This window comes from Bos indicus x Bos taurus, chromosome 19 (assembly GCF_003369695.1).
Source record: "Bos indicus x Bos taurus breed Angus x Brahman F1 hybrid chromosome 19, Bos_hybrid_MaternalHap_v2.0, whole genome shotgun sequence".
In the NCBI taxonomy this organism is placed as follows: Eukaryota; Metazoa; Chordata; class Mammalia; order Artiodactyla; family Bovidae; genus Bos; species Bos indicus x Bos taurus.
This window is the reverse complement of record NC_040094.1, coordinates 39,840,729-39,864,404: the sequence shown is the minus strand read 5'-3', so window position 1 is coordinate 39,864,404 and position 23,676 is coordinate 39,840,729. Positions and strand designations below refer to the sequence as shown.

The following is a 23,676-nucleotide window of genomic DNA, read 5'->3' as shown; positions in this document are numbered from 1 at the left end:
AAGATAGTTCAGAGACTGATAGAAGATGTGTGCTGGTAGGCACAATGTTTTCAATAGTATTACGAATTGATATCTTCTGTCTTTGTGTGTGTGTGCCCCCGCACAGGTTTTGCAGACTTTGGGCACAGAAACGTACCGGCCTAGTTCTGCCTCGCAGTGTGTGGCTGGTATTGCTTGTGCAGAGATCCCAGTGAACCAGTGGCCAGAACTCATTCCTCAGCTGGTGGCCAATGTCACAAACCCCAACAGCACAGAGCACATGAAAGAGTCGACATTGGAAGCTATTGGTTACATTTGCCAAGATATAGTAAGTACTGTATCTAACTTATGTACTGCTGATTCCCTCTAGTTGTAACATGCATGGTATTAGAATTATTCTTTATCATCATGAAAAAAAAAAACAAGCTACTGCAATGTGTTTTGAAAGTAGGGCTACTTTATTTGTTAGACTTCTATATTTGGATAGTTAATTTATCCTCATATTGCTAATCATGCCCTAAAGGAAAGAGACTTTTAAGGGTCACAAACTCAAGATGAAAATCCCTGTTTGGAGAGGCATAGAATCTGCTTCCTCTCCTTGACCTAATCCCTTTCTGAACATCCTCAATGTAGCAGGGATGCCGTGTTACTTTTTCGATGACTATTTTACAGAAACAGTTTGCCAGCTTTTGCTGTTACTGGTTTAACCACTGGAGCCATGACACAGTATGTTAAATGCAGCACTTCTAGGACTCTTGCTGCTGAGATTACCACTTCTGGTATCGGGTTTTTTTTGTTTTTTGTTTTTTTTTCTATTTCTTCAGATTTTATTTGGTTTAGATACTAAGTCGTGTCCGACTCTTGCGATCCCATGGGCTGTAGCCCGCCAGGCTCCTCTGTCCGTAGGATTCTCCAGGCAGGAATACTGAAGTGGGTTGCCATTTCCTTCTCCATTGGTATCAGTTTTGATATACAGATCTGATGAAGCAAAGGAGTCCACAGCACCTGACTCCGTAGATGTGCCCAGGTGTTGATCCTTGGTCCTCATGTTCTGAAGCTTTACTTCAGTTGGTACAGATGGCCTGGAAGAAACACCACACTGCCATCTCCACGTGCACAGAACGGTGGGCAGGGGGAGCCAGCATTGCCTCATGCCCAGAGTCATTATGCTAAGAAGTCAGGAGATGAAGTTGATGAGTTTAACTTGTTCCAGTTCAAGTTTGGACTATCAGACCCTGGGATATTTTGTAGGTAGTTTGTCCTTAAATGGAAATGTTTGGGGAAAGATCAGAGAAAGTCTCATGATACTCTCTTGAATAGAAGGACTGCTGATTAGTCATGAGCTCAATTATTATATTCACTGCACTTCTGCTTGTTTCAGGACCCAGAGCAGCTACAGGATAAATCCAATGAGATTCTGACTGCCATAATCCAGGGGATGAGGAAAGAAGAGCCTAGTAATAATGTGAAGCTAGCAGCTACTAATGCACTCCTGAACTCACTGGAGTTCACCAAAGCAAACTTTGACAAAGAGGTAAGTGTCTTTTGATTAAAAAGTATAGGTTCAGAGGATGAGGCAGGGGAATTAAATGAAAGTTTTGTGTTGTTTTAAGGTTATGATTCAGAAAGTACTATCTTGTTTAGAAGTATTTATTTCCAGTCTAGTTAAGATTTGTGTTTTGTGAAACATGGCCATGGAGTAGGTGTTTGCCATTTCTCTTTGGCTTTTGGGAATAATGTGATCTAAAATGTTTCTAGGCTTAGGTTTTCCCTTTTGTAGTCCAAAGTGTGAGTATGCTTGGGGTTTGTTCTTTTTTTTAATTATGGAAATTAGGCTGTTTCGTACTTCCATAGGAAGGTGCTTTTGGAAATTAATACATAAATTCTATTTTGAAGAGTTGACTCATTGGAAAAGACTCTGATGCTGGGAGGGATTGGGGGCAGGAGGAGAAGGGGACGACAGAGGATGAGATGGCTGGATGGCATCACCAACTCGATGGACGTGAGTTTGAGTGAACTCCGGGAGTTGGTGATGGGCAGGGAAGCCTGGCGTGCTGCGATTCTTGGGGTCGCAAAGAGTCGGACACGACTGAGCGACTGAACTGAACTGATTTCCCTCTATTATTTATTTTTAGTTGTGTTAAAATGTACAATAAAATTAAGTTGACCATCTTAACTGTTTTTAAATGTATAGCTCAGTAGTGTTCAGTGTGTGCACGTTGTTTTGCAGCCAATCTCCAGAACTTTTTTCATCTTTCAAAACTGAAACGTGTTAATTCCCTGTTTTCCCCTTTCCAGTCACAGGCAACCAACTTTTCTACTTTTCTGTTCCTATGAGTCTGTTTACTATAGATAATTTATATTAGCAGAGTCATACAGGATTTGATTTGTCTTTGTGACTGGCTCATTTCATTTAGCATTATGTCTTGGGCTCATTCCTATTACAGCATGTGTCAGAATATCCTTTTTAAAACTGAATAATATTCCATTGTATTTGTTTGTTGATGGGCATTTGGTTTGCTTCCTTCTGCCTTCTGGCTATTGTGAATAGTGCTGCCATGTGTATGGGTATACAAATATGTCTTTGAGAAGTTGTTTTCTGTTCTTTTGGATATATTATCCAGAAGTGGAATTGCTGGATGATATGGTCTGAAAGCATTATGTATATTTCTTAACTCTTTAGTTGGGCTTTCTGGTTTTTTGGGGGGGCCTTAGATTGGACAAAGTTGGGATGTCTAAGAAACCAAAGCAAACTGCAGTTCTAATTGCTTGGAAAACTGGGTTTTTCCTTGTAGATATCAAAAGAGGATGGTAGCAAACAAAATTCATTAGTCTTCTATATTTTACCATATTTGATCTGGGTTTGTTTAAATTAAGAATTCTCTTTTAAATGCAAGGAAAGGAATTTTCCTGATGTATGATTTTTTTTTGTTTTAACCATCTTTATTTAAATCCTGTGACCTACATTTTCTTATCTGCTTCCTTCTTCAAGTCTTGTTTTAGTGAAGATCATTTGAGGGATTAAACGATTAGGGACCTCCTTAGAGGGCAGGTCAAATAGTAGACACCAGGACAAACACTAGAGTCCTCATAGTCCCATTGCTGTGTCCAGGAAAACCTGCAAACTTCTAATTCTCTTTATTTTTGTTCTTCTGCAGTCCGAAAGGCACTTTATTATGCAGGTAGTCTGTGAAGCCACACAGTGTCCAGATACGAGGGTAAGTGTGAGGTCATGTCTTCTATCTTTCCTAGGAAATGCTCACTCTAGCATAGTAGTTTGAAATATTGGAATCTGGTGACTTCAGAAATAGCGTTTGACGAATACTTTTATTAATAAAAGAATTTTTATTCAATATGTTGGAGAAGAGGGAAGAATAGTCTTTGGAAAGCTAACATGATGGAAGTTGCCACCCTCTTAAAAAAGATTTAAGGGAGAAATGGTTTGTGATCAGCCTTGCTACTTAATTGCTGTAGGGTTCAAGGGCCCGTTTTCTGTTATAGCCTTTGAAACAGCTTTTCTACTTCAGGAACCTAAACCTTGACCCTTGAAGCAGGTGGAAGTAACATCCAGTCTGAGGGCAATAGTGAGGAGTCCTGCCAAGGGTTCCACAGACACCTTTAAAGTAAAAAAGAAGGAGAGGAAGATATTACCCAAATATGCATCAGTTGACCCTATAGATTATTGACCCACTTAAGTGAAGCAGTTACTCATTTACCTTTGTCAGATTGCATTGTTATTAAACTAAGAAGTAAACGGTTTAATTTGATGTTTGCACAGGTACGAGTGGCTGCCTTACAGAATCTGGTGAAGATAATGTCCTTATATTATCAATACATGGAGACATATATGGGTCCTGCTCTTTTTGCAGTAAGTACTTCTGTTTTATGCAGTTGACCATATAGCTAATTGCAAAAGCCCCTTATTCTTAGATGCTGTTCTGTTGGTTCTGTAATTTTTTATTTAATGTTGTGAAATCAAGGAAATTCCTTGAGTATTAGATTTGAGTTCATCAGCAGTGTGCCAAGAAAACTTGTGCTAACTTTGTACTCATAAAAAGAGTGTATTTTAAAACTCTGTTTCTTCTTCCTGCCTTTCATTTCAGACCTAGCTTTCATAAATCTACATTTTTGAAACTTGAATATCTGTGGTTGTAGGAGGGGTCGAACTTGAACCAGCACTTATTTGGAACCTGGGGTATCTTGTTTTCTCTCTTAAGATCACAATTGAAGCAATGAAAAGTGACATTGATGAGGTGGCCCTACAAGGGATAGAATTCTGGTCCAACGTCTGCGATGAGGAAATGGATTTGGCCATTGAAGCTTCAGAGGTGAGCTGAGGGTTGATGTGGTGGGAGCTGTTATTCTGACTGGGTTTTGGGACTTATCTTTTTGGTGGATGTTACTTTTCTCCTCTGGGAGAGCTTTATTCTGGCTGGGGTTAGAAGGTATCTCCATTTGTAGAGATTTTGGGTTTGTTTTTTTTCACTAGCCAAAGCCATGAGGCATCTATTTTTACCAGTTGGGATTTGTTGTAAATATTAGTCCTGTGAACACAAGGGGGCAGCAGGCAGTCATATTTTAACCAGATGCTATCTGATGCTGAATTATTTTCTTTTGGAAGTCCTAATGCAAGGATGGGATGTATAATTGATAGCTTACCAACTCTGGTGAAGAAATTAGATGTGGAGAAAGGGGTTAGTTCTGCACTTGCAAATTAAAATTCTGGCTTTGTTTCCAACGTTAATTGTCTTTATGTCCTTCAGAAAGCACCGTCTTACTTTTGGCCTCCTTATGGGAGCTTAGTGCATCTCTTTATCCAAAGGTCAATTAGTGAAAAAAGAATAATTGTTTTTTTTTTTTTTTTGAATTTATTTATTTTATTTTATTTTATTTTTAAACTTTACAATATTGTATTAGTTTTGCCAAATATTGAAATGAATCCGAAAAGAATGTAATTCTTAAGATTGCCTTGATCCTTTAAAGTCCATTCTATGTATGGCCTAAAAGAATCTCACTGAAGTAGCTAGACAAAATGAATGCCTCCAAAGACCACTCACACTGCATGTTACCATGTGCTTCACATGTCTTGGCGGGGGGATGGAGCGCACCTCAAGGCATGCAGGATCTTCCCTAACCAGGGATGGAACCCATGCCACCTACAGTGGAAGCGTGGAGCCTTAACCATTGGACCGCCAGGGCAGTCTCCGTGTCCCTGTGTCTCTGTGCAGACCCGTGGGCAGCTCTCGCTGTGTGCCTTTATATGGTACACCTTCATCGTTTGTTTGCTGCCATCCGAATTTGCTATGTTTCTCTTCAGGCAGCAGAACAAGGACGGCCCCCTGAGCACACCAGCAAATTTTATGCCAAGGGAGCACTACAGTACCTGGTTCCAATCCTCACACAGACACTAACTAAACAGGTGAGTTACCCTCCAAATCTAGTCAAGTGAACTGTGAAGCCGTGGTAGTGGTTGGTTTGCTGTGGAACAGTTGGCATGAAGGAGCTCCACAATTCTGAAACAACTTGATGTTCTGTTATCCATGACTTCAAAGAGCTGAACTGGATCTCTAAGGTCCTTTAGGCTCTGAGTAGTTTGACCAGATAAAAGTAACAAGACTTCATGAAGAATGTGGGTTTAATGAGTAAATAGAGAAATTATCTGTTTTTTAAAAAACTATTTATTTTTGGCTCTGCTGGGTCTTTGTTGCTGCGCGCAGGCTTTCTCTAGTTGTGGAGAGTGCGGCTACTCTCTAGTTTTGGTGAGCTGGCTTCTCACTGCAGTGCCTTCCCTTGTTGCGGAGCACAGGCTCTAGGGCACGTGGGCTCTAGGGTGCTGCCCTTGTTGTAGCGCATGGGCTAGGTTACCCCACAGCCCGTGGGATCTCCCCGGACCAGGGATTGAAGGGTGTCCCCTGCATTACAAGGTAGGTTCTTAACCACTGGGCCACCAGGGACGCCCTGAGAAGTTACCTTCTAAGAAGTGTTCTTAGTTTCTGGTGTTCCTTTTTGGCTTTATGGTGTTCCTTTTGTTTTGGTATGGTGTTTAGAAAGATTCTGTCACTTCACCTGTTCTGGTACATGTGAACTGTACCAAAGAGCTGGCAGTGCTCTGAGGAAATAATGCTGTAACTGAGCACTGCAAAATTTCTGTGTATACAGGAATATAATTTGTTTTTAGGGAATTTCATGACTCTTAATATAGCAGTCTCAAAAGATAAGTAGAGATATATTCCTTTGAAATGGACAGGGTGTGCCCTTAAAGTTTCATCTCATCTTTCAGTTTTACAGTTGCTATTTTTATCTTTTGATCTTAGTATTTTTGCTTTTATATATTTTTGCTGTGCTTCTCATTTGGGAACAAACCATTCTTTAGGTATGTAATTTTCCGACACTGGATAAGTATAATTGTCTTAAATTACTCTGGTGTGAATGGCCACAATAAAAAACACCTTGATTTCCAGTTTCAAGGGAGATCCAAATGTAATCTTTTTTTTTTTTTTTAATGTAATCTTTTTTTAATTTTTGAAATATAACAATTACTGGCATACCAGAAGGCTCTGCCTACCAATGCCTTCTTCCTCTTCCCTCACCTTTATCTCCATAGGTCTTGACTGATTTTGAGCTTTATATTACTAGTCATTTAGCTTTCTTCTGTTCTGCCTTTTACTCGATGTATTTGAAATTGCATCTGTATTCCATGTAGTGGGAGTTTGTTCGTCTTGTTGTATAGTCGTGAGAAATAACCTTCCCTCTGTCTGCATCTTGTTTAACAGAGGTTGTGTTGACGAGTTTTTGTGGAGGAGATAAAGATAGGAAGGTTTTCTATTTTATTTACTTCCCCAAAGCTTAAGCTGTAATGATAATTGGGAGTACTATAATCAGAGGACCTTTTGAGTTGATGAGCTTCTTTGATCAAGAACTGAACTACCGCCACATTCTTTCACCAGGATGAAAATGATGACGATGACGACTGGAACCCCTGCAAAGCCGCAGGGGTGTGCCTCATGCTTCTGGCCACCTGCTGTGAAGATGACATTGTCCCACATGTCCTTCCCTTCATCAAAGAACACATCAAGAACCCTGACTGGCGGTACCGGGATGCAGCAGTGATGGCTTTTGGCTGCATCTTGGAAGGACCAGAGCCCAATCAACTCAAACCACTAGTTATACAGGTGAAGCTGAGGGAGCGCAGGGTGGAAAATGGGACGTTTATTGTTTAACCTTTTACTTGAAGATTTGTCTTTAAGAACAAAGCTGTAAATAGTCTTCCACAAAAGTCACTTCTAGATAGCTATTTGCTGTCAGTGAGGCATAAAATGTATTTCGTACTTAACTTTTATTACAAAAACCATATGACTTGAAAAATGGAGAAAAGGCCCCCAAAAAGGTTACCTTTAATTCTCTTGCCCAAGGATAACATTATTAATGCCTTGTATTTATCCTTGAAGGTTTTTTCTATGTGTGCGTACTAGAATGGAGGTCTTAACTGTATGAATACTTTTACAACTTGTTTTTTGTTGGTTTCTTTTTTCTTCACTAAATATTATAACACAAATAATTTTCCATGGTTTTTGATGATGTGAGTATTCAGTCCTCAGGACAAAATGACATGTAATGAAAAATCTTAATGAAAGTTTTGTTATTTATTTTGCTACAGCAAGTGACACAAGAGTGCATTTTAGTTGTTTAGTATATAGAACGCAACCTTTCAGGAATAGCTAAATGCCATTTCAGCTGCATCCTGGGATCTCTGCCTGAATAATTCAGTAAAGATGGCAGAACGTATTCATACCAAAGTCTTAATAAAACTGTACTGAGATTTGATGAAGAGAGAGGGACTTTCTGTGTTTCCAGTTTTTGTTATATTGTTGAATATTTGACAAGCATATCTTATAAAATGACAAAACTGTTTTGATAACTGAGTTAAAACCCATCCATCAGTATTTCCTCTTCTGAGGTGTTGGTCAGCATGAATTTCAATCTTTGTTTTGCTTTGCCAATAACTGTTATGTTTACAGGCTATATTTGTTTTGCTTTGCCAATAACTGTTATGTTTACAGGCTATGCCCACCTTAATAGAATTAATGAAAGACCCCAGTGTGGTTGTTCGAGATACAACCGCATGGACAGTGGGCAGAATCTGTGAACTGCTCCCTGAAGCCGCCATCAATGATGTCTACTTGACTCCCCTGCTGCAGTGTCTGATTGAGGGCCTCAGTGCTGAACCCAGAGTGGCTTCAAATGTGTGCTGGGTGAGGCATTTTCTTCCTGTTGAGATAAGGAGCTTGACTAAGCCATTGGCAAGGAAGTAGGAGGTGTGGGAGAGAAATGGATCTACCTCACTAGAAGGCTCTTTTGAATAGCATCTCCTTGCTAATTTCATCAATTAAAATGTGGGGGAGATGTAAGCTGCATGACCCAGAGGGAGCTGTTGACTCATGGTGACTGGTTTAGAACAGTCATGCTAACCCAGTGGGAAAACTCTCTGGACTTGGTTTTCTTTCTTTTCTTCAGTGGCTTGGGGACAAGAAATTTTAAGGTAGAGAGTTGCTGGCTACGAAAAGTACCATTGCTGAGAAGGGGGCATGAGGGAAGGAAGGTAGGCGGCCCAAGTGCTGAGTCAGTATAGGCTGAGTATAATTCGCTAGGGAACTTTGGGATTTGGGGGAGGAAGTTCAAATAAGGAAGGAGTGGGGTTGAAAGGCTTTCTGTGAGTGGAAAGAGAAGAAATGAAGTGGCAGGCATTCATGGTAGGTGAGAATACTGTACTGTTTAGAGAATGTTTCTCCTGTGGGCAGGAGAAATAAAATATAAATATAGATACATTTATTTAATTTTAAGGATACTTATAGATGTTGTCTTGAGATGACCTTGACAGGAAGAATTAAAGATTCACTGCCATTGATTTATTCTTAAATCAGTTGAAAAGTAACACTGCCCAGGGTATTAAGGGAAAATGAGGTGATCCTGGAATGGGGTTCTTTTCGGGACTAATTTAATGTTTACTCTGTCTGGGTTTAAGGCTTTCTCCAGTCTGGCTGAAGCTGCTTATGAAGCTGCAGATGTAGCTGATGATCAGGAAGAACCAGCTACCTATTGCTTATCTTCTTCTTTTGAACTCATAGTTCAGAAGCTCTTAGAGACCACAGACAGGTAACTGATACTATACAGAAATGAGTGGTGTTTTTGCATCCAACTCCTTTAACACTCTTTTTGTGGGCTGTCTAATATAAAAACATTGCGATAGGAGAAATGAAAAGAATCCTGGAGCTTCACTGCCTGGCTTATGGGATTTTAGTTCCCCAACCAGGGATTGAACCTGAACCCTTGGCAGTGAGAGCGTGGAGTCCTAACCACTGGTCCACCAGGGAATTCCCAAGATATCTTTTTCATAGCTTTTTGTGCAAACTACTCTATTGTCCACATGGGTTCTTCAACATTTTTGACTATTTTTCATATAATTTTAGCCCCTTCCTAAAAGGGCCATTCTAATTATCAGGTCTGGAAACCATATTGAACATAATCACTGGCTCAGAGATTGAAATTTTGGTTCCAGGCTGTATTGTTTGCCAAATTCAGATCAGGTCTGCAGCCATATTGGTTTTGGGGTTATTTTCAGTGAGATAATGTCTACATAAGAATGACTCTCTGTCCTTTCTCAGTTAAGACTTTGAGGGTTTTTTGCTGTGTTCCTTATAGACCTGATGGACACCAGAACAACCTGAGGAGTTCTGCATATGAATCGCTAATGGAAATTGTGAAAAACAGTGCCAAGGATTGTTACCCTGCGGTTCAGAAAACTACTCTGGTCATCATGGAACGACTGCAACAGGTGCTCCAGATGGAGGTGAGACTGAACACCTTCCTGATGGGAAGGGTGTGGTACTTTACACATAGCTCTATTTTCAAGACTGTTCTCTTGTTTTCAGTGTTTAAGTATATACGTTGTTAGAAAGACATAAGGCTCATACAAAAAATGTTGCAACTTCCAATTGCATTGCTTGCTACAGTTTATTCATATATGTGTTACACCATATATATACATAAGTTTTTTATTTACTTTCCATTAGAACTAGTAGAGATTATTTATCCACCAAAAATGGAAACATTTTTGGGAGGGCGTTTAGAGCCTTTTAGAAGGTGTTTATTCAGAACACGATCTTCTTTTCTTTGTAGTCACATATCCAGAGCACATCTGATAGGATCCAGTTCAATGACCTTCAGTCTTTACTCTGCGCAACTCTTCAGGTATGATGGTGCCTTATCACTTCATAGCACCAGGGAAAGATTGTGTCTCAGGATGACAAGTTCACGCACACACAGAACTCTGAAGATGATGTTGTGGGTGGTGATGGTCAGAGGCGCTTCTCAAAAGACATTCGTCCGATTAGGAGAGTTTCCCATTTTCCTTTTCTTGTCTGTCCGTAAAATTTGCCTTTTGTACAATACAATGCAATTTACCTTTTGTACAATGTAGGAAAGGAAACTCCTCCCATTTGTGATGGTCCTCCCAAACATGAAGTTTTTTGTATTAACAGCCTTTCGTTTTGGTTTTCATCAGGTTGTTCAAGTAGCCTGGTCAGATTTGGTTCCCAGCTATGGTTCACTGAGCTAAAAACAGAGCCTTGTGTTTTTGCCATCATCTTTTGAAGCAACTGCTATTGGAAACTGTATTATAATTGTACTATACAGATTATAAATGTATAATTTACTGATAATCACACTAGACTTTTTTTTCTGAGGAGAGACTGGGAAAATGTTACTCCAGTGTGATGGCATGGCTGAAGAGTTACTCCCTTTTTTACCTAAGAATAGGGAAACCTTGGAACTTGTCTAGTGCTTAGGGCAGGTACTAGGTTATAGAATTGAGTGATGCTAACTAGATCATCTTACCTATGACTCCCTTCTCCTTAAGTCTCCTTATGCCAGACTTAATTTTTTAAAACATGACTGTTAACAGGTCTTTCCTGATCCAGTGACATTAGTTGAAACAAAGCGTAAGGAGGGAGGTTTGAGGAATGTTGAATTGGGAAAAATCAGATTGGCTTTATCAAGACTTTCTTGACCACAATCTGTAAATGGGTTAGGCCATAGAAAGGGTTGCTTTATTGTTTTATGAGTAGCAATTTGCATATGACATGTCCTTCAAAGCTGAAATAATTTAACTGCCATTTCAATACAGCTAAATATGGAGGCAGATTTATCACATGTGATGGAAGATCCTCTGTGTTTGTTCTGAATTGGGAAATAGATGAGTTATTTAGATGTATGTTTTCTTGCAGTTGATTTGCACTTTCAAAACTTCAGAGCAAAAAAAGCTTTTCTCCCCAAAAAAGTTCTAGAGACTTAACTGATTAAAAAAAAAAAAAAAGACACAGTATGGTGTGCTGTTTGGAGGGTTTGGAATCAACAGATTCTGAACTTTTATTCATTTTACAGAATGTTCTCCGGAAGGTGCAACATCAAGATGCTTTGCAGATCTCTGATGTGGTCATGGCCTCCCTGTTAAGGATGTTCCAAAGCACAGCTGGGTCTGGGGGAGTGCAAGAGGATGCCCTAATGGCAGTTAGCACATTGGTGGAAGGTCAGTGAGCCACAATCAGGCAAGAAAATTTCTTTAGAATGCAAGAGAGTTTCAGTAGCCGTGAAGAATTTTTGACTGCAAAAAGCATAGTCCTGTCTTTTCACTTACGTGGTATCGAGTCAGTTCAAAGTTGGATTGAACATAAGTATAAATTTGTGTATAACTGCCTTGCCACTCTCCCTGAAGTGAATGGGAGCCAATTTGCAAGTCAGGCTGGCAGCTCTTTGGTGGGTAGAGGGAACTGTTATCTACCTCATGTTCCTCGGGTTCCTTTTCCCCCTGAAACTTCACTTGCTTTATTGAGCCTTGATGCCTGTAAAGGATGGAGGAGCAAAGGTTTATGTTTTCTTTTCTGGCACTTGGTACCTTCTGGTTTGGGTTTTAATGCTTTGGATCTAGGTTGAGACAATATGGTGCCTAGTATGGAATGGAGTGAAACACTGAGTTCTAGGAATTAATTGATTCTCTGATTGTTACATATCTTAACTATTCAGAATTGCTTTGGGGAAACCATATCTGACTTCAGAAACCAGGAGTGCATCTTCAGTGGTGGTCTATAAGGTGTATTATTAAGGCAGACTCATTTCTAGCATAAGGAGCCTATGTCCAGTCCGTCTGGCCCCTTGTGACCACCCTGGCAGGGTGCAGAAGTTAATTTTTGTTCCCAGAGTAGCTGAATTGAATATGAAACCCAGACAGCTTTTCTGACTGGCTTGTTACATAAGTCCTTGATAGAATTGCTTAAAGATCCTGTTTTATTAAGCTGGCTTCTGGGAACCCCTCGTGGCCTAGTGGTTAGGATTTGGTGCTTTCACTGCCATGGCCCATGTTCAATCCTTGGTCAGGGAACTGAAATCCCACAAGCCACATGGTGAGGCCAAAAAAACAAACTGGCTTCCAAAGAGTTCATGTTACAATCAGATGAAGAAGTGGAAGTCAGTATCACTAAATCAGCCAATTCATAATTAACCTTGACATTCCTTGAGAGCCATACCACTTTGTAGTTCCAACCAGAGTGAAATCTCACTCTGGAGATTTGGCATTATCTCCAGCAGTAATGAATTTAGCTTGTCCAAGATAGCAATAATGTCTTTATGATAAAATTGCTATTTAACTTGCATTTTACCCAGCCTTTTGACTGGAGTGCGTACATTTTGGGAGCGCTAAGATGGTTATTTTTGCTCACTTCTGTGATCCTGTGGTGCTAATAGATTGGGTTTTTTTACAGTGTTGGGTGGTGAATTCCTAAAGTACATGGAGGCCTTTAAACCCTTCTTGGGCATTGGATTGAAGAATTACGCTGAGTACCAGGTAAGCTGTGCTTTTCAAAAATAATATGTTTATGTCTTCATTTATACCTAGTAGGCATTACAGTGCAGAAATCTGGATCCTGTAACCCAGGTGGCGCTTCCCCATGTGTCATCCCATGTATCAGGGTTGAGCTACTTTGTTGCCATAAGTGTCTGAACTAAAAGTAGTCAGTAAGAAACTGGATATTAGACATACCAGACTAGCACCCTCAGAAAGGGTTTGTTTTCAATAAACCACCTGTCTCTGCCACCACCATCTCTGGTGAATATTGTCTTTTTTGTCCTTTCTTAATGGTAGTTTAAATAACCCTAGTTCTCTTTCTGCCATATTGGTTGTTAAAATGAACTAAGCTCAGGGAAGAAGGGTCTTTCCTTCTTTGACTCTAGGTTCATGTGGTAAAGGATCAGTAACTAGGTAAAAATCATGCCTTACCCCTGCAGGCAGCCTTTTCTGTTTCAGAGATGATCGACTTGATTCTTTGCAGGTTTGTTTGGCGGCTGTGGGCTTAGTGGGAGACTTATGCCGTGCCCTGCAATCCAACATCTTACCTTTCTGTGATGAGGTGATGCAGCTCTTACTGGAGAACTTGGGGGTGAGTGTCTATACACACAATCTTAGAAAGATGATTAAACATCAAGATCTGTGACAGAGAGTTTGGTATGTTCCAGAATGTTGGCTGTGGGCTTATGAAGGGAGTTGTTCATTTTCACAAGATGATTTTAACCTAAGGAAATAAAGGAATGCATGCTCAATGTATGGAACCTGAGAGGCGCAGGTGGGAACCTGTTAAGTGCAAAGGAAAAGTAAATATTATAATCTCTCCCTCTATCTAGAGATGACCACTGCTGATTTTTGTGTATGTCACTTACAGGTCTATACCCAATATATTAGTTGCTTATTGTTAAAAAAAAGCTCTTTGAGTCTTTGGACAGAACTGTTTTTTTTTCCTCCTTGTCAGAATGAAAATGTCCACAGGTCTGTGAAGCCACAGATTCTGTCAGTGTTTGGTGATATTGCCCTTGCTATTGGTGGAGAGTTTAAAAAATACCTAGAGGTTGTTTTGAATACTCTTCAGCAGGCCTCCCAGGCCCAAGTGGACAAGGTAAGCTTAAAGGTCTCTCTAAATCCAGCCCTGATTGGAGGAGCGGGACTTTTGACAAATGTACAACCAAAGACCATCAAATACAGTGATTCTGTTCTTTTTCTCTTGCAGTCAGACTATGACATGGTGGATTATCTGAATGAGCTACGGGAAGGCTGCTTGGAAGCCTATACCGGAATTGTCCAGGGATTGAAGGGAGACCAGGAGAACGTACACCGTTGAGTATACATTCCAGTTGACTTAGTCTAGTGTGCAGTTAGCCAGATGGACTGTGTGTTCATTGCATGGCTTACTTGTAAACTAGCACTTACTGCTTAAAAGAAGGGGAGGAGGAACAGTGCTCTAATGAAGAGAGTAGCTTTGGGGGAGGTTATAGACTTTTAGTTCTGACCACTGCTTCCTCAGCATGCTGCCCCTCCCCCCATCCAGTCATCTGAATTGAAGGATTGGGGGATTAGATTTCCTCTGTCACCTGATGTTTTTTGTTATTGACTGGGGAAATGTTGTACTTCACACTTCTGATATCATAGGCTTAAAGGAAAGATTCCACTTGTCCTTCTACATATATGTATACATACTTGTGTTTGTTAAGGAGTATCTACCTCGTCTGTTGACTTGAAGAATGAGGAAAAATAGTTTGGTGTAACTGTGTACGACTAGTTCTCTGGACCAAAGCCTCCATGATGGGGGTAGGGTATTTGGGAATTTTGAAACAGGGTGTATGCCTGCCAGGTGGAGGGCAACCTCATTAGACCTTCTCTTTCTTTTATAGCGGATGTGATGCTGGTACAGCCCCGAGTAGAATTTATTCTGTCTTTCATTGACCACATTGCTGGAGATGAGGATCATACAGACGGAGTAGTAGCTTGTGCTGCTGGACTGATAGGGTAGGTTATACCCTGCTTCTGATAGCTGAATAGAATTTCTCACAGAAAATGAGAAGACATGTTAAAAAGAATAATTTCTCCCACCAAACTCTAAGAAGTGAGCTCTCAAAGAAGTATAGAAGCAACATCAGATCTATGTCCATCTCATATTCTGATGTTGGTCAACAAATTACCTCTGTTTGGCCTCCTCTACTGAGGGTTTCTGAGGCATCATTAGAAGACAGAACATTGGTTTTGAGGAGCTCAAAGACTTGGAGTCTAGTTCTGATTTTACCATGAATTAGCTGTGGAACCTTGGGTAAGGTCATTCTATTTTTTTTTTACATCTCATTTTTGTAATCTGTTGAGGGCAGGTATTAGACTTACTTATGTTGAAAATTTCTTCTGGCTTTAAAAAGTAGGTAAATACCAAGAAACCTATAGCTAGTTTTGGATGGTTTTAAACATGATCTTGTTGTCGGGCCAAGAGCTCATTTTTAGGTGTGTTTATTTTGCACAGGGACTTGTGTACAGCATTTGGGAAGGATGTACTGAAATTAGTAGAAGCTAGGCCAATGATCCATGAACTGTTAACTGAAGGACGGAGATCGAAGACTAACAAAGCGAAAACCCTTGCTACATGGGCAACAAAAGAACTGAGGAAACTGAAGAACCAAGCTTGGTAAGAGCTTGTTTCCACTGCCCTCTTTCTTGTGCTTTCTTGGGGAGGAGGTACATTTTCTTTAGGCTTTCCTGACAAGGACTATCTTTTGGTGTTTTGTTTTGTATTATTTCCCATATAAGTGCTTCTGAGCCAGGACTTTGTTCCTCAGCCTTGAACTAGTGGAAGGGTCAGGCAGCCCATCTTTCTTTGAGCCAAGTATTTGGTGATAAAGGACAGAATTTATATGACTAGAATTCAGTGAAGTCCCCAAATCATTTTGGAACCTTAATAAAGTCATCGATAATAGCCTTTTCCCGTAAATCTTTTTTTTTTCTGCTATTTCTTTCCTCATGTTCTTTTCTTTCTTTACTGAAGTGCTTTTAGACATGGCTTTCTTTTACAAAAGATATCCAAAGTTGGAGTTGTCTGACCTCTGCTTTGAAATATAGCTTTGTTTTTCCCTCAGATACTCAGTTATCTTACATCGCAGATCTCAGGGCTTCCCGGGTGGCACTAGTGGTAAAGAACCCACCTGCATGCAGGAGACGCTAAGGATATGGGTTCGATCCCTAAGTTGGGAAGACCCCCTGGAGGAGGGCATGGCAACCCACTCCAGTATTCTTGCCTGGAGAATTCCATGGACAGAGTAGCCTGGTGGGCTACAGTCCATGGGGTCACAGAGTCAGACACGACTGAAGTGACTTAGCACACACACACATATCTCAGTAAAATTGGCCATTTTGAGTTTTATCTTTATAGTTTCCCACCCTTTGTAAGTGCTAATGAAAGCAGGTAGATGGCATATAGGGAACTAATAAAAATATAATCAGTCCTTGAAAAGTTGACATTCACTTCAGGTCTTTGAGCACTTAACTGTAGGAATCAGTGAGATGTTTGGCTCTATTGGCTATATGCAATCTCAAAAATTGACCTTTTTTCCATCTGTTTTTAGATCTGTTACCATTGGGATGATAACCTGAGACCCCCACTGGAAATCTCCAATCTTTTGAAAAACCCGGAAGTGAGGAGTGTGCACGGATGCTGAATGTTTGGGAAATGAGAGAATGAGTGAGTGAGGCTTGAAAACACACCATATTGAAAATCCTGCCACAGCAGCAGCTGCAGCCACCAACAGCAGTGCTGTTAGTGAGCTAAGTAAGCACTGACTTCCTAGAAAACCATAACGTCGGCCATCTTGGAAAAGAGAAAAACAGTGGATTTACTTGCTTATAAAAAGGAAGCTCTCTTCCCAGGAGAGGCTAGAACTAGCTTTTCTGTCTTTTGGCCGGTGCCGAGTGGAATGACTAGTTTGGGAGAGGAGGAGGGACTGGGTTCAGCTGTGGTGCTTTGTTGTAAAAGGCAGCCTGGCCTTTGCTACTGATGAGAAAGATGGAGCCTGAGCCTCAAGCCCACCTTTGGTGTACCTTTGCCACACGGTACTGGTACTGTATGCGTGCCGGCTAAAAGGAGGGTGCGGGATTCTTTACAGTCTGAGAATGAGTGTGTGTGAATGAGGCGGTATCCACATTCTCAACTTCAAGTCATTGCAGTTTCCTTTTCCCAGAAAAAAAAAAGGGGTTAGATGTTGCATTTCATAAAACTAACTGAAGTTCGGTCTACTGATGCAGCACAAGAGATGTAAGAGAAGAAAAAAAAAGGAAAGACGCTCTTTAGGTTTTGTTTTTTGGGTTTTTTCTTTTTCTTTTTTTTTAATTTTAGGGAAAACACTGACGAATGGTCAGAGCTCCCATCCTGATCTTTTCATCAAGGCGCCTTTCCTAATAATATGGTTCAACTGTGAATGTAGAAGTGGGGGGGGGGTGGGGGGAGAAAAAACAAACTCTGGAGTTAGAGGATATAGAAAAAATAAAAATACATTGTTACAAATAAAGAATGCAGACTTCAAAAGAAAGCCACAACCCAAACAAACCAAAATTTAAATACTCAGAATTGGCAGCACAAAAGAAAAGTTCCCTCCTGACGTGTATTGTGGTAGTCTGAACGCCCCCAGAAAATTGTGCCAAAGAGTTTAGAAAACAGACTAAAAACAAAACACATACAAACAGCAAACTTCAGGTAACTATTTTGGATTGCAAACAAGGATAAATTTAATGTTTATAAACAATCTGATAAAATAACCATTTGGAAACTGCTTGGCCTTCTGTTCTCATTTATTTGATTGATTATAATGAGGTATTGGTCTCTTGCTGCACATCAAAACCAAGTGATCAAAAGAATACATATGTGTGTGTGTGTATATATACACACACACACATATATACATTAGAACTCTTGTGATGAAAATGGCACTTGAAAAGGTTATATTTTTCCACTGAAGTTGAAGATTAATAAAATGGTGTCAAAACATTACCCTGGTCACACGCTTTAATATTTTTGTTTAAAGTGTGATGTGCTATGATAATGATAAATCAGACAATTTTTTTCCCTTTTACAAAGGAACAGGGCACCTTGAATTTTGGTTTTAGCCTCTTTCAGCAATAAGGAGGGATGTCGGTGAGCTTTGATCCCCTTTTGGTTTTGCAATTATTAGGAGTTTTTGCTGGCGTTTTGAATATGCTGCTTTCAAAAGCACCAAGGAAGATTTTAAATTGCTTCCTGGTATTTGGAGGATTAAAAAATAAGACCTTAACTTCCCACTTTTACTTCCATTCTAGCAAAAAATACGGGCTTACTTTTTTTCTCTCTGCCAACTCCCTGTTCAGGCCTTCCATTCATAAGTGGGATTGGCTCAGTTTAGCCCATCCATATGGCAGCATCTCTAATAGCTCTTGTACAGGGTATCAGATATTGTGCCTTTTGGTGCCAGGTTCAAAGTCAAGTGCCGATCTATGAACCAGTGTACAAAAAAAAAAAAAAAAAATCCAGGTGTCTGAAGGAAAGATGCTCCATTGTGAATAAAAAGCTCACACCAGCTCCTAAGCCCTATGAAGAGACCTGGCCTTCTAATGCCTTGTTTAAAATTTAGTTGTTCCTTGAGGGAAAGGATGATCTACTAACCATTCCTGATAAGGGTTGGTCAGGGCTTAGGGAGGGGGCAGGAATATTGGGGAGAAAAAAAATCTGATCATTCCTCAGTGCTACCCATTTCTGTCCTGTGTGGGCTGCTTAGCTAGACAGCAGGAGAATAAAGTACACCGAGAACCATAACGAAAACAAAACCTTCCGTGTGTTTTGTCATGTTTTGTTCCAGGGAAGCAGTTGACAAGTGCTGTTACTAATGCTTTCTCCCAGATCCGTTCAGTGATGGAGAGGAGGAAAGTGGGCTGGTTGGTTTGTGGTCTTGGTGCCTCGCAGTTTTCTTTGCACTGGTTATGCATTTATTATCCTCCTCTTTTCTAGTTACCTTTGGCTAGTAGGTCTTCCCACTGGGTATTTGTCCTTAATCAACTGTAACACCTAAGGCAACTGGATGCAAAATGCATTCTGTCCACTCACTGTCTGGGCCTTCCCCACTCTAGTCTTGGCACATTCCTTCAAGAATGTCATTACTGTCTGGTAAGATGTCAGTGAAATGTGAAGAAAATGGGCATCAGACTAGGCTTTGGTTTGCCACAAGTGGCAGCTGCCTGTATCAATTACATTTATTAATTTTGCTTTTCATTTCCCCAGTTCCTCCCAGCTCCCTTCTGTTGAAATGTTGAGATTTTGGCTGTCAGAGGCAACTGCAACATTGCCTTAGGGACTTGTGGAGGAGGGGAATTGCTCAGTGTAGTAGTTTCATTTTCAGAACCAAGTAATCTAGTCACTCTTGTATAAAAGTGTGTTGGTCCAAGTTGAAGAAAAATTCAAACTCCATCAGCTTTTGATAGCATCTTGGATTTTTAGACAACTTCAATCTGTAATTGGCATTCAGAATGCCCTTGGCATGCCAGTCTGTGATGGCAGTAAAAGACCTGTTAAAACACTTGAGCCCAACTTCATTAACCAAAACTGATACCACCACCTTTATCTTCTAAATAAAGTCCGCTTTATTTTTATTTTCAACATTTTGCTGCTTCATTTTTGGTTCTAGATGGTGTCACCTTTTTGGAGGTGAAATGAGCTGTTTGAAAGAAGCTGGTATGTATGGTGATAGATGTGTGAGTTGGGGAGAGGAAGGCCACATCTAAGGACAAGCTCTACTGTAGTACACTGGGAAATGAGTGAGGAACAGTTTGCTACAAATGAGGCAGTGAGAAAGAACTACGTGGAGGAGGTTTCCTGTCCAGAGAAATCTGAAACTGCTGGAGCCTGTCCTGTCTTGTGCATACTTTTCAGGCTAATGATCTGGTCTGTCTAATGGCTTATCCAAAAGTTGGATTTTTTAGTTTGCAGCGTGTACTTAATTTCTGCTTACACTCTTTCCCCACCTCTGCCCCCCTAGACCCGAAACTTACAGAGGAAAGAACACTAACTTGAGATTAAGAAACGGTCCTTTCTTTCACCCTGCGGTTTATTGGTGCAGTGAGATGCCTGCAGGCTACTTTATGGAAAAGTGCACTTTCTTACTTTATGTTGGGCGAGTAAAATGAGGGCTGACCTTCGTTTCCTACCTTAGCCTCCACGTGGCCTTTCACCATTTCTGACCGCACACCCGTCAGTAAGAAAGTTTTGACCATGCACACCCTATGTGTTGATAGATGATATGCCTGTGCTACTGTACCTGTACATTGTGTGATCATAAGACACAAAAACATTAAAAAGCAATCATATGAAAAATAAATATAAGTAGGAGTTCTAATATTTTTTTTCTGTACCCAACTTTGGAGATTACTGGGTTTTAGAGGATAACTTGTAATTCTTACTAGACTGCATTAAATTTTGAGTGATGGCAAGAACATTTCTCCATTGAAAGTATACTTGGAGCAAAGAATGGTATCTGTTCATTATCTAATGAGGAGGAGCTGCGTCCCCGAAGGATCTTCCCAACAGTCCTCCAGATAATTCCCCATTCCTATTGAACTCCCTTCTCAACTAACACTGAGAAAGGACATAAAAGTACAAGGTTAGTTGCACCTGGCCTCGTCAAGGATTCCAGCCTGACCTCTCTGGTGTGAAAAATTGTAAACGCTGAGATTTTTTATGTTTTATTATACCTTAATTCTCACAACCTTAGCAGAATGCTGTATGGGAGAATATACAGGCTTGAGGGGCAGAAAGGGTAATTTATCAGACCAAGGTCACAATGGAGCTCGAGTTCAAACCCTGGCCAGTCAGATGCCAAAAGGCAAGCTTTTCTCTGATTTGTCCTAGACGATCCTGTCCATCTTAGTGATATAAAACAAGGACCCATACTGTATGTATTTAAGATAGGCCATCCGTTTCCTTCACAGCACTATGTAAAGGTACATCTGTTGCTTATTTATTGCCAGATTTGCCAACTATAATGAAGGCTCCCAAATCTGGTGACCTTGACTGTTTTCCTCAGCCTAGGGCAGTGTCTGAAGTATAGTAGACCTTTATAAATATTTGTTGAACTAATGACTGAGGGAGTCTCTGAAATGGCATCACTTAGCCTTTGAAGGGCAGAGGCTTGGGCTTCTGGCTCTTACCCTCATTTGCTGGATGACTTCAGGCTAGCCTCTCAACCTTGGGTTAGAGAAATGGGAGCAGGATTAGTCAATAGTTAGTCATACAGTGTTCATTTTATGCACTTAACAAGATGCCAGGCTTGTAATAAGCATCTTAAATAAACTAATACAAGTAACCGTCATCAACCCTATAACAAAGACACCATTTTAGTCCCAGTTCACAGAGGAGAAAAGAAGTGCAGAAGGGGCAAGAACCTTGCCCAAAGACTGGTAAGCGAAGCAGTGCTGACTCCCCATGCTGCGCTTGTCCCGCTGGACTGTTGCAGACTGCTGTGCGAGGCTCAAGAATAAGCAGATGAGCCACTGCTCCCAGCAAGCTTACAGGTAACAAGCAGGGAGAGACATGGATGAAGGGGTTTCGGAATTAAACGATGAAGTCATTTTGCCTTGATTCTGAGGTCCACTGTGAACCATTTGTCAACTGTCAACCTCAGCTCAAGGATGGAGGCAGGAGGTGTGTGACATACTTCCTAAAGCCAACCTTACTCCCAGCTGGAGTTTGAACCTTCTCCTTGTACTTCTCTGTTTCACTTGCCCTCTGAGATAGAAGCTTTGGGGAACCAGGGCCGGGGAGCAGGGTGGATATTGGTGCATGGTGGCCCGAAAGTGCATTCCACCTCTGAATTACCCCTGTGCCATCAGCCAATCATGGGCAGTGCAGCCTGGGTAGGAGGCCTGAGCTGTTCCCTCTCCCAAATGCTCCTAGGCCGTAAGTTCCTGAGCTTAACTCTTGGTATGGAACATACCTTCTTGTTTGAAAGCAAAGTACGTCTCAGCTTTGGAGCCGGGCCTGAGCTCTGGATGCAGAGGGGCAGCCTGTCACCATCCTGAAGAAAAGAATTAAGAAATGGCTTCCTGTGAATTAGCTCTTCATTCCAATGAGCAATGCCTCCTACTTTCTGAGCCCTGCCCTTCGAAATATTCTGTCCTTAGAGTATAACCTTGTGCAAATTCTTCTTTTCTGATCGGGAGACTCCTCGTCTGCAAAATAGGGATCCCAATGAAGGAAAATAGAAAGTTCTAAGCACAGGATCTCAACATGCATTAATTAACTGATCAATAACTATCACTGAATTATGTGCCAGGCTCCAGGGATACAGTGGTGAATGAAGCAAATAAAACCTCCTTCCCATGGAGCTCACGTCTGCTGGACAGCACATAGTATTCAAAAATTCAGTAGAGGTATACCTCCCTCAACGGTATTGTGGATTCTGTTAATAGACCGTCCTGATAAAGAGACGATCATCTTGATAAACGAAGTCATACCAATTTTTTGGTTTCCCTGTGCATAAAAGTTACATTATACTGTAGTCAATTAAGTGTGCAACAGCAATATGTCTGAAAAAGAATGTACGTACCTTCATTTAAAAATAACGCTGTGGGAAAATTGGTGCCAATACACTTGATCGATGCAGGGTTGCCACAGACTTCCAATTTGTGAAAAACAGTATCTGGGAAGTGCAATAAAATGAAGTACAATAAAACAAGGTATGCCTATAGACTAATTTTTAATTGGGAGACAGCAGAAATGCACATAGTTGTGAAAAATATGAAGCACAAAATAGTTATAAACTTTGCACCCAAACCTTGCAGATTTGATTGGAGGATGTACGTTACCTCCACAGAAACGGGGATCTGGTGAAGGAATGAGTCTTGCCACCACTGTGCAAACAAACCCCTGATATGATGGAAGACTATCAGCTACAGTTGGAATCCCAGGATGGTTCTGGAGCAAACCCTAATCTTCTAGGGTCTAGAACGGGAGGGCTAAGGTGGCAACCGAATCCAGCATTGTCACATGTGTCTAATCAATTTTTCTGCCTGCCTGATTCTATTTGAGTCATCTGCATTTTATTTTGATTCAATCTTTTTGCCAGCTGCTAACACCACCGCCTCCATTTCAGGCAAGAATGGGACAGGAAAAATAGTGTTTCTCCAGAGCAAGAGTCCTGGGAGTGGGAGACAGTCCCCACCCTGATTTCCAAGGAGAAAACATGTTGGGGTGACTTGGGCCCTGCTTCTGTCTCTCCCATCAGTAACTCAGCCATCCACCACAGTCCCGCCTTTCCTCTCACCCCCCACTTTCCCCAGGACCTTGGGTTTTACCTTTTTCTGTCTCTATCATGATGAACCCTGATAATATGGGTTCTTAGAAGGGATTCAGACCAATCACCAGTTTTCTCAGGTGAGAGAGGTAACATCCAAAGTCACACAACTTCACCCACTTATTCAACCAGGAACACTCCTTCCTACCCTTTAAAGTTTAGCTTAAACATTACCTCATCAGAGGACCTTCTCTGACTACTTTATCTAAAGCAGATTCCCACCCCCCAAAAAATTATTCTTTATTGTTGCCCCTTGTGTCTTCTTACTCTTTATCACAATTTATAATTGTTTCATTTATTAAATTTTTTTTCCCATCTGACTCCTCTACTAGAACATAAGCTCCATGAGGGTAGGAGAGACAACAGGTGTTCAAGAAATCCTTGAATAAGTGTACAGTGAGCAGGTACTATCAGGGCAGCTGGGGATAAGGACGGATAAAATGCAGTTCCTGTTCTCAATGTCTGTCCAATACA

General features: G+C 40.8%; 1 protein-coding gene and 1 long non-coding RNA gene across 3 annotated transcripts in view; one reads left to right on the top strand and one right to left on the bottom strand.

Annotated features, from left to right (window-relative positions):
* KPNB1 (karyopherin subunit beta 1) overlaps positions 1 to 19,511 on the top strand; it is a 24,471-nt gene extending 4,960 nt beyond the window's left edge. Inside the window, exons 4-22 of the mRNA XM_027519659.1 lie at positions 107 to 307; positions 1,361 to 1,513; positions 3,138 to 3,197; positions 3,758 to 3,847; positions 4,197 to 4,307; positions 5,297 to 5,398; positions 6,927 to 7,151; positions 8,040 to 8,231; positions 9,002 to 9,132; positions 9,679 to 9,826; positions 10,156 to 10,227; positions 11,419 to 11,563; positions 12,792 to 12,874; positions 13,359 to 13,466; positions 13,833 to 13,976; positions 14,088 to 14,193; positions 14,749 to 14,863; positions 15,363 to 15,524; positions 16,459 to 19,511. Of these exons, the coding sequence (XP_027375460.1) occupies positions 107 to 307; positions 1,361 to 1,513; positions 3,138 to 3,197; positions 3,758 to 3,847; positions 4,197 to 4,307; positions 5,297 to 5,398; positions 6,927 to 7,151; positions 8,040 to 8,231; positions 9,002 to 9,132; positions 9,679 to 9,826; positions 10,156 to 10,227; positions 11,419 to 11,563; positions 12,792 to 12,874; positions 13,359 to 13,466; positions 13,833 to 13,976; positions 14,088 to 14,193; positions 14,749 to 14,863; positions 15,363 to 15,524; position 16,459 (2,349 nt within the window). The 3' untranslated portion in view covers positions 16,460 to 19,511. The remainder of the gene's footprint in view (positions 1 to 106; positions 308 to 1,360; positions 1,514 to 3,137; positions 3,198 to 3,757; positions 3,848 to 4,196; positions 4,308 to 5,296; positions 5,399 to 6,926; positions 7,152 to 8,039; positions 8,232 to 9,001; positions 9,133 to 9,678; positions 9,827 to 10,155; positions 10,228 to 11,418; positions 11,564 to 12,791; positions 12,875 to 13,358; positions 13,467 to 13,832; positions 13,977 to 14,087; positions 14,194 to 14,748; positions 14,864 to 15,362; positions 15,525 to 16,458) is intronic.
* The window catches only part of LOC113878507, a 12,288-nt gene continuing 2,071 nt past the window's right edge, over positions 13,460 to 23,676 (bottom strand). For both annotated transcript variants that reach the window (XR_003507005.1, XR_003507004.1), the window contains 3 exons: positions 22,456 to 22,548; positions 21,844 to 21,924; positions 13,460 to 13,598 (listed from right to left, as the gene is read on the bottom strand). This is a non-coding gene — a long non-coding RNA (uncharacterized LOC113878507). The remainder of the gene's footprint in view (positions 13,599 to 21,843; positions 21,925 to 22,455; positions 22,549 to 23,676) is intronic.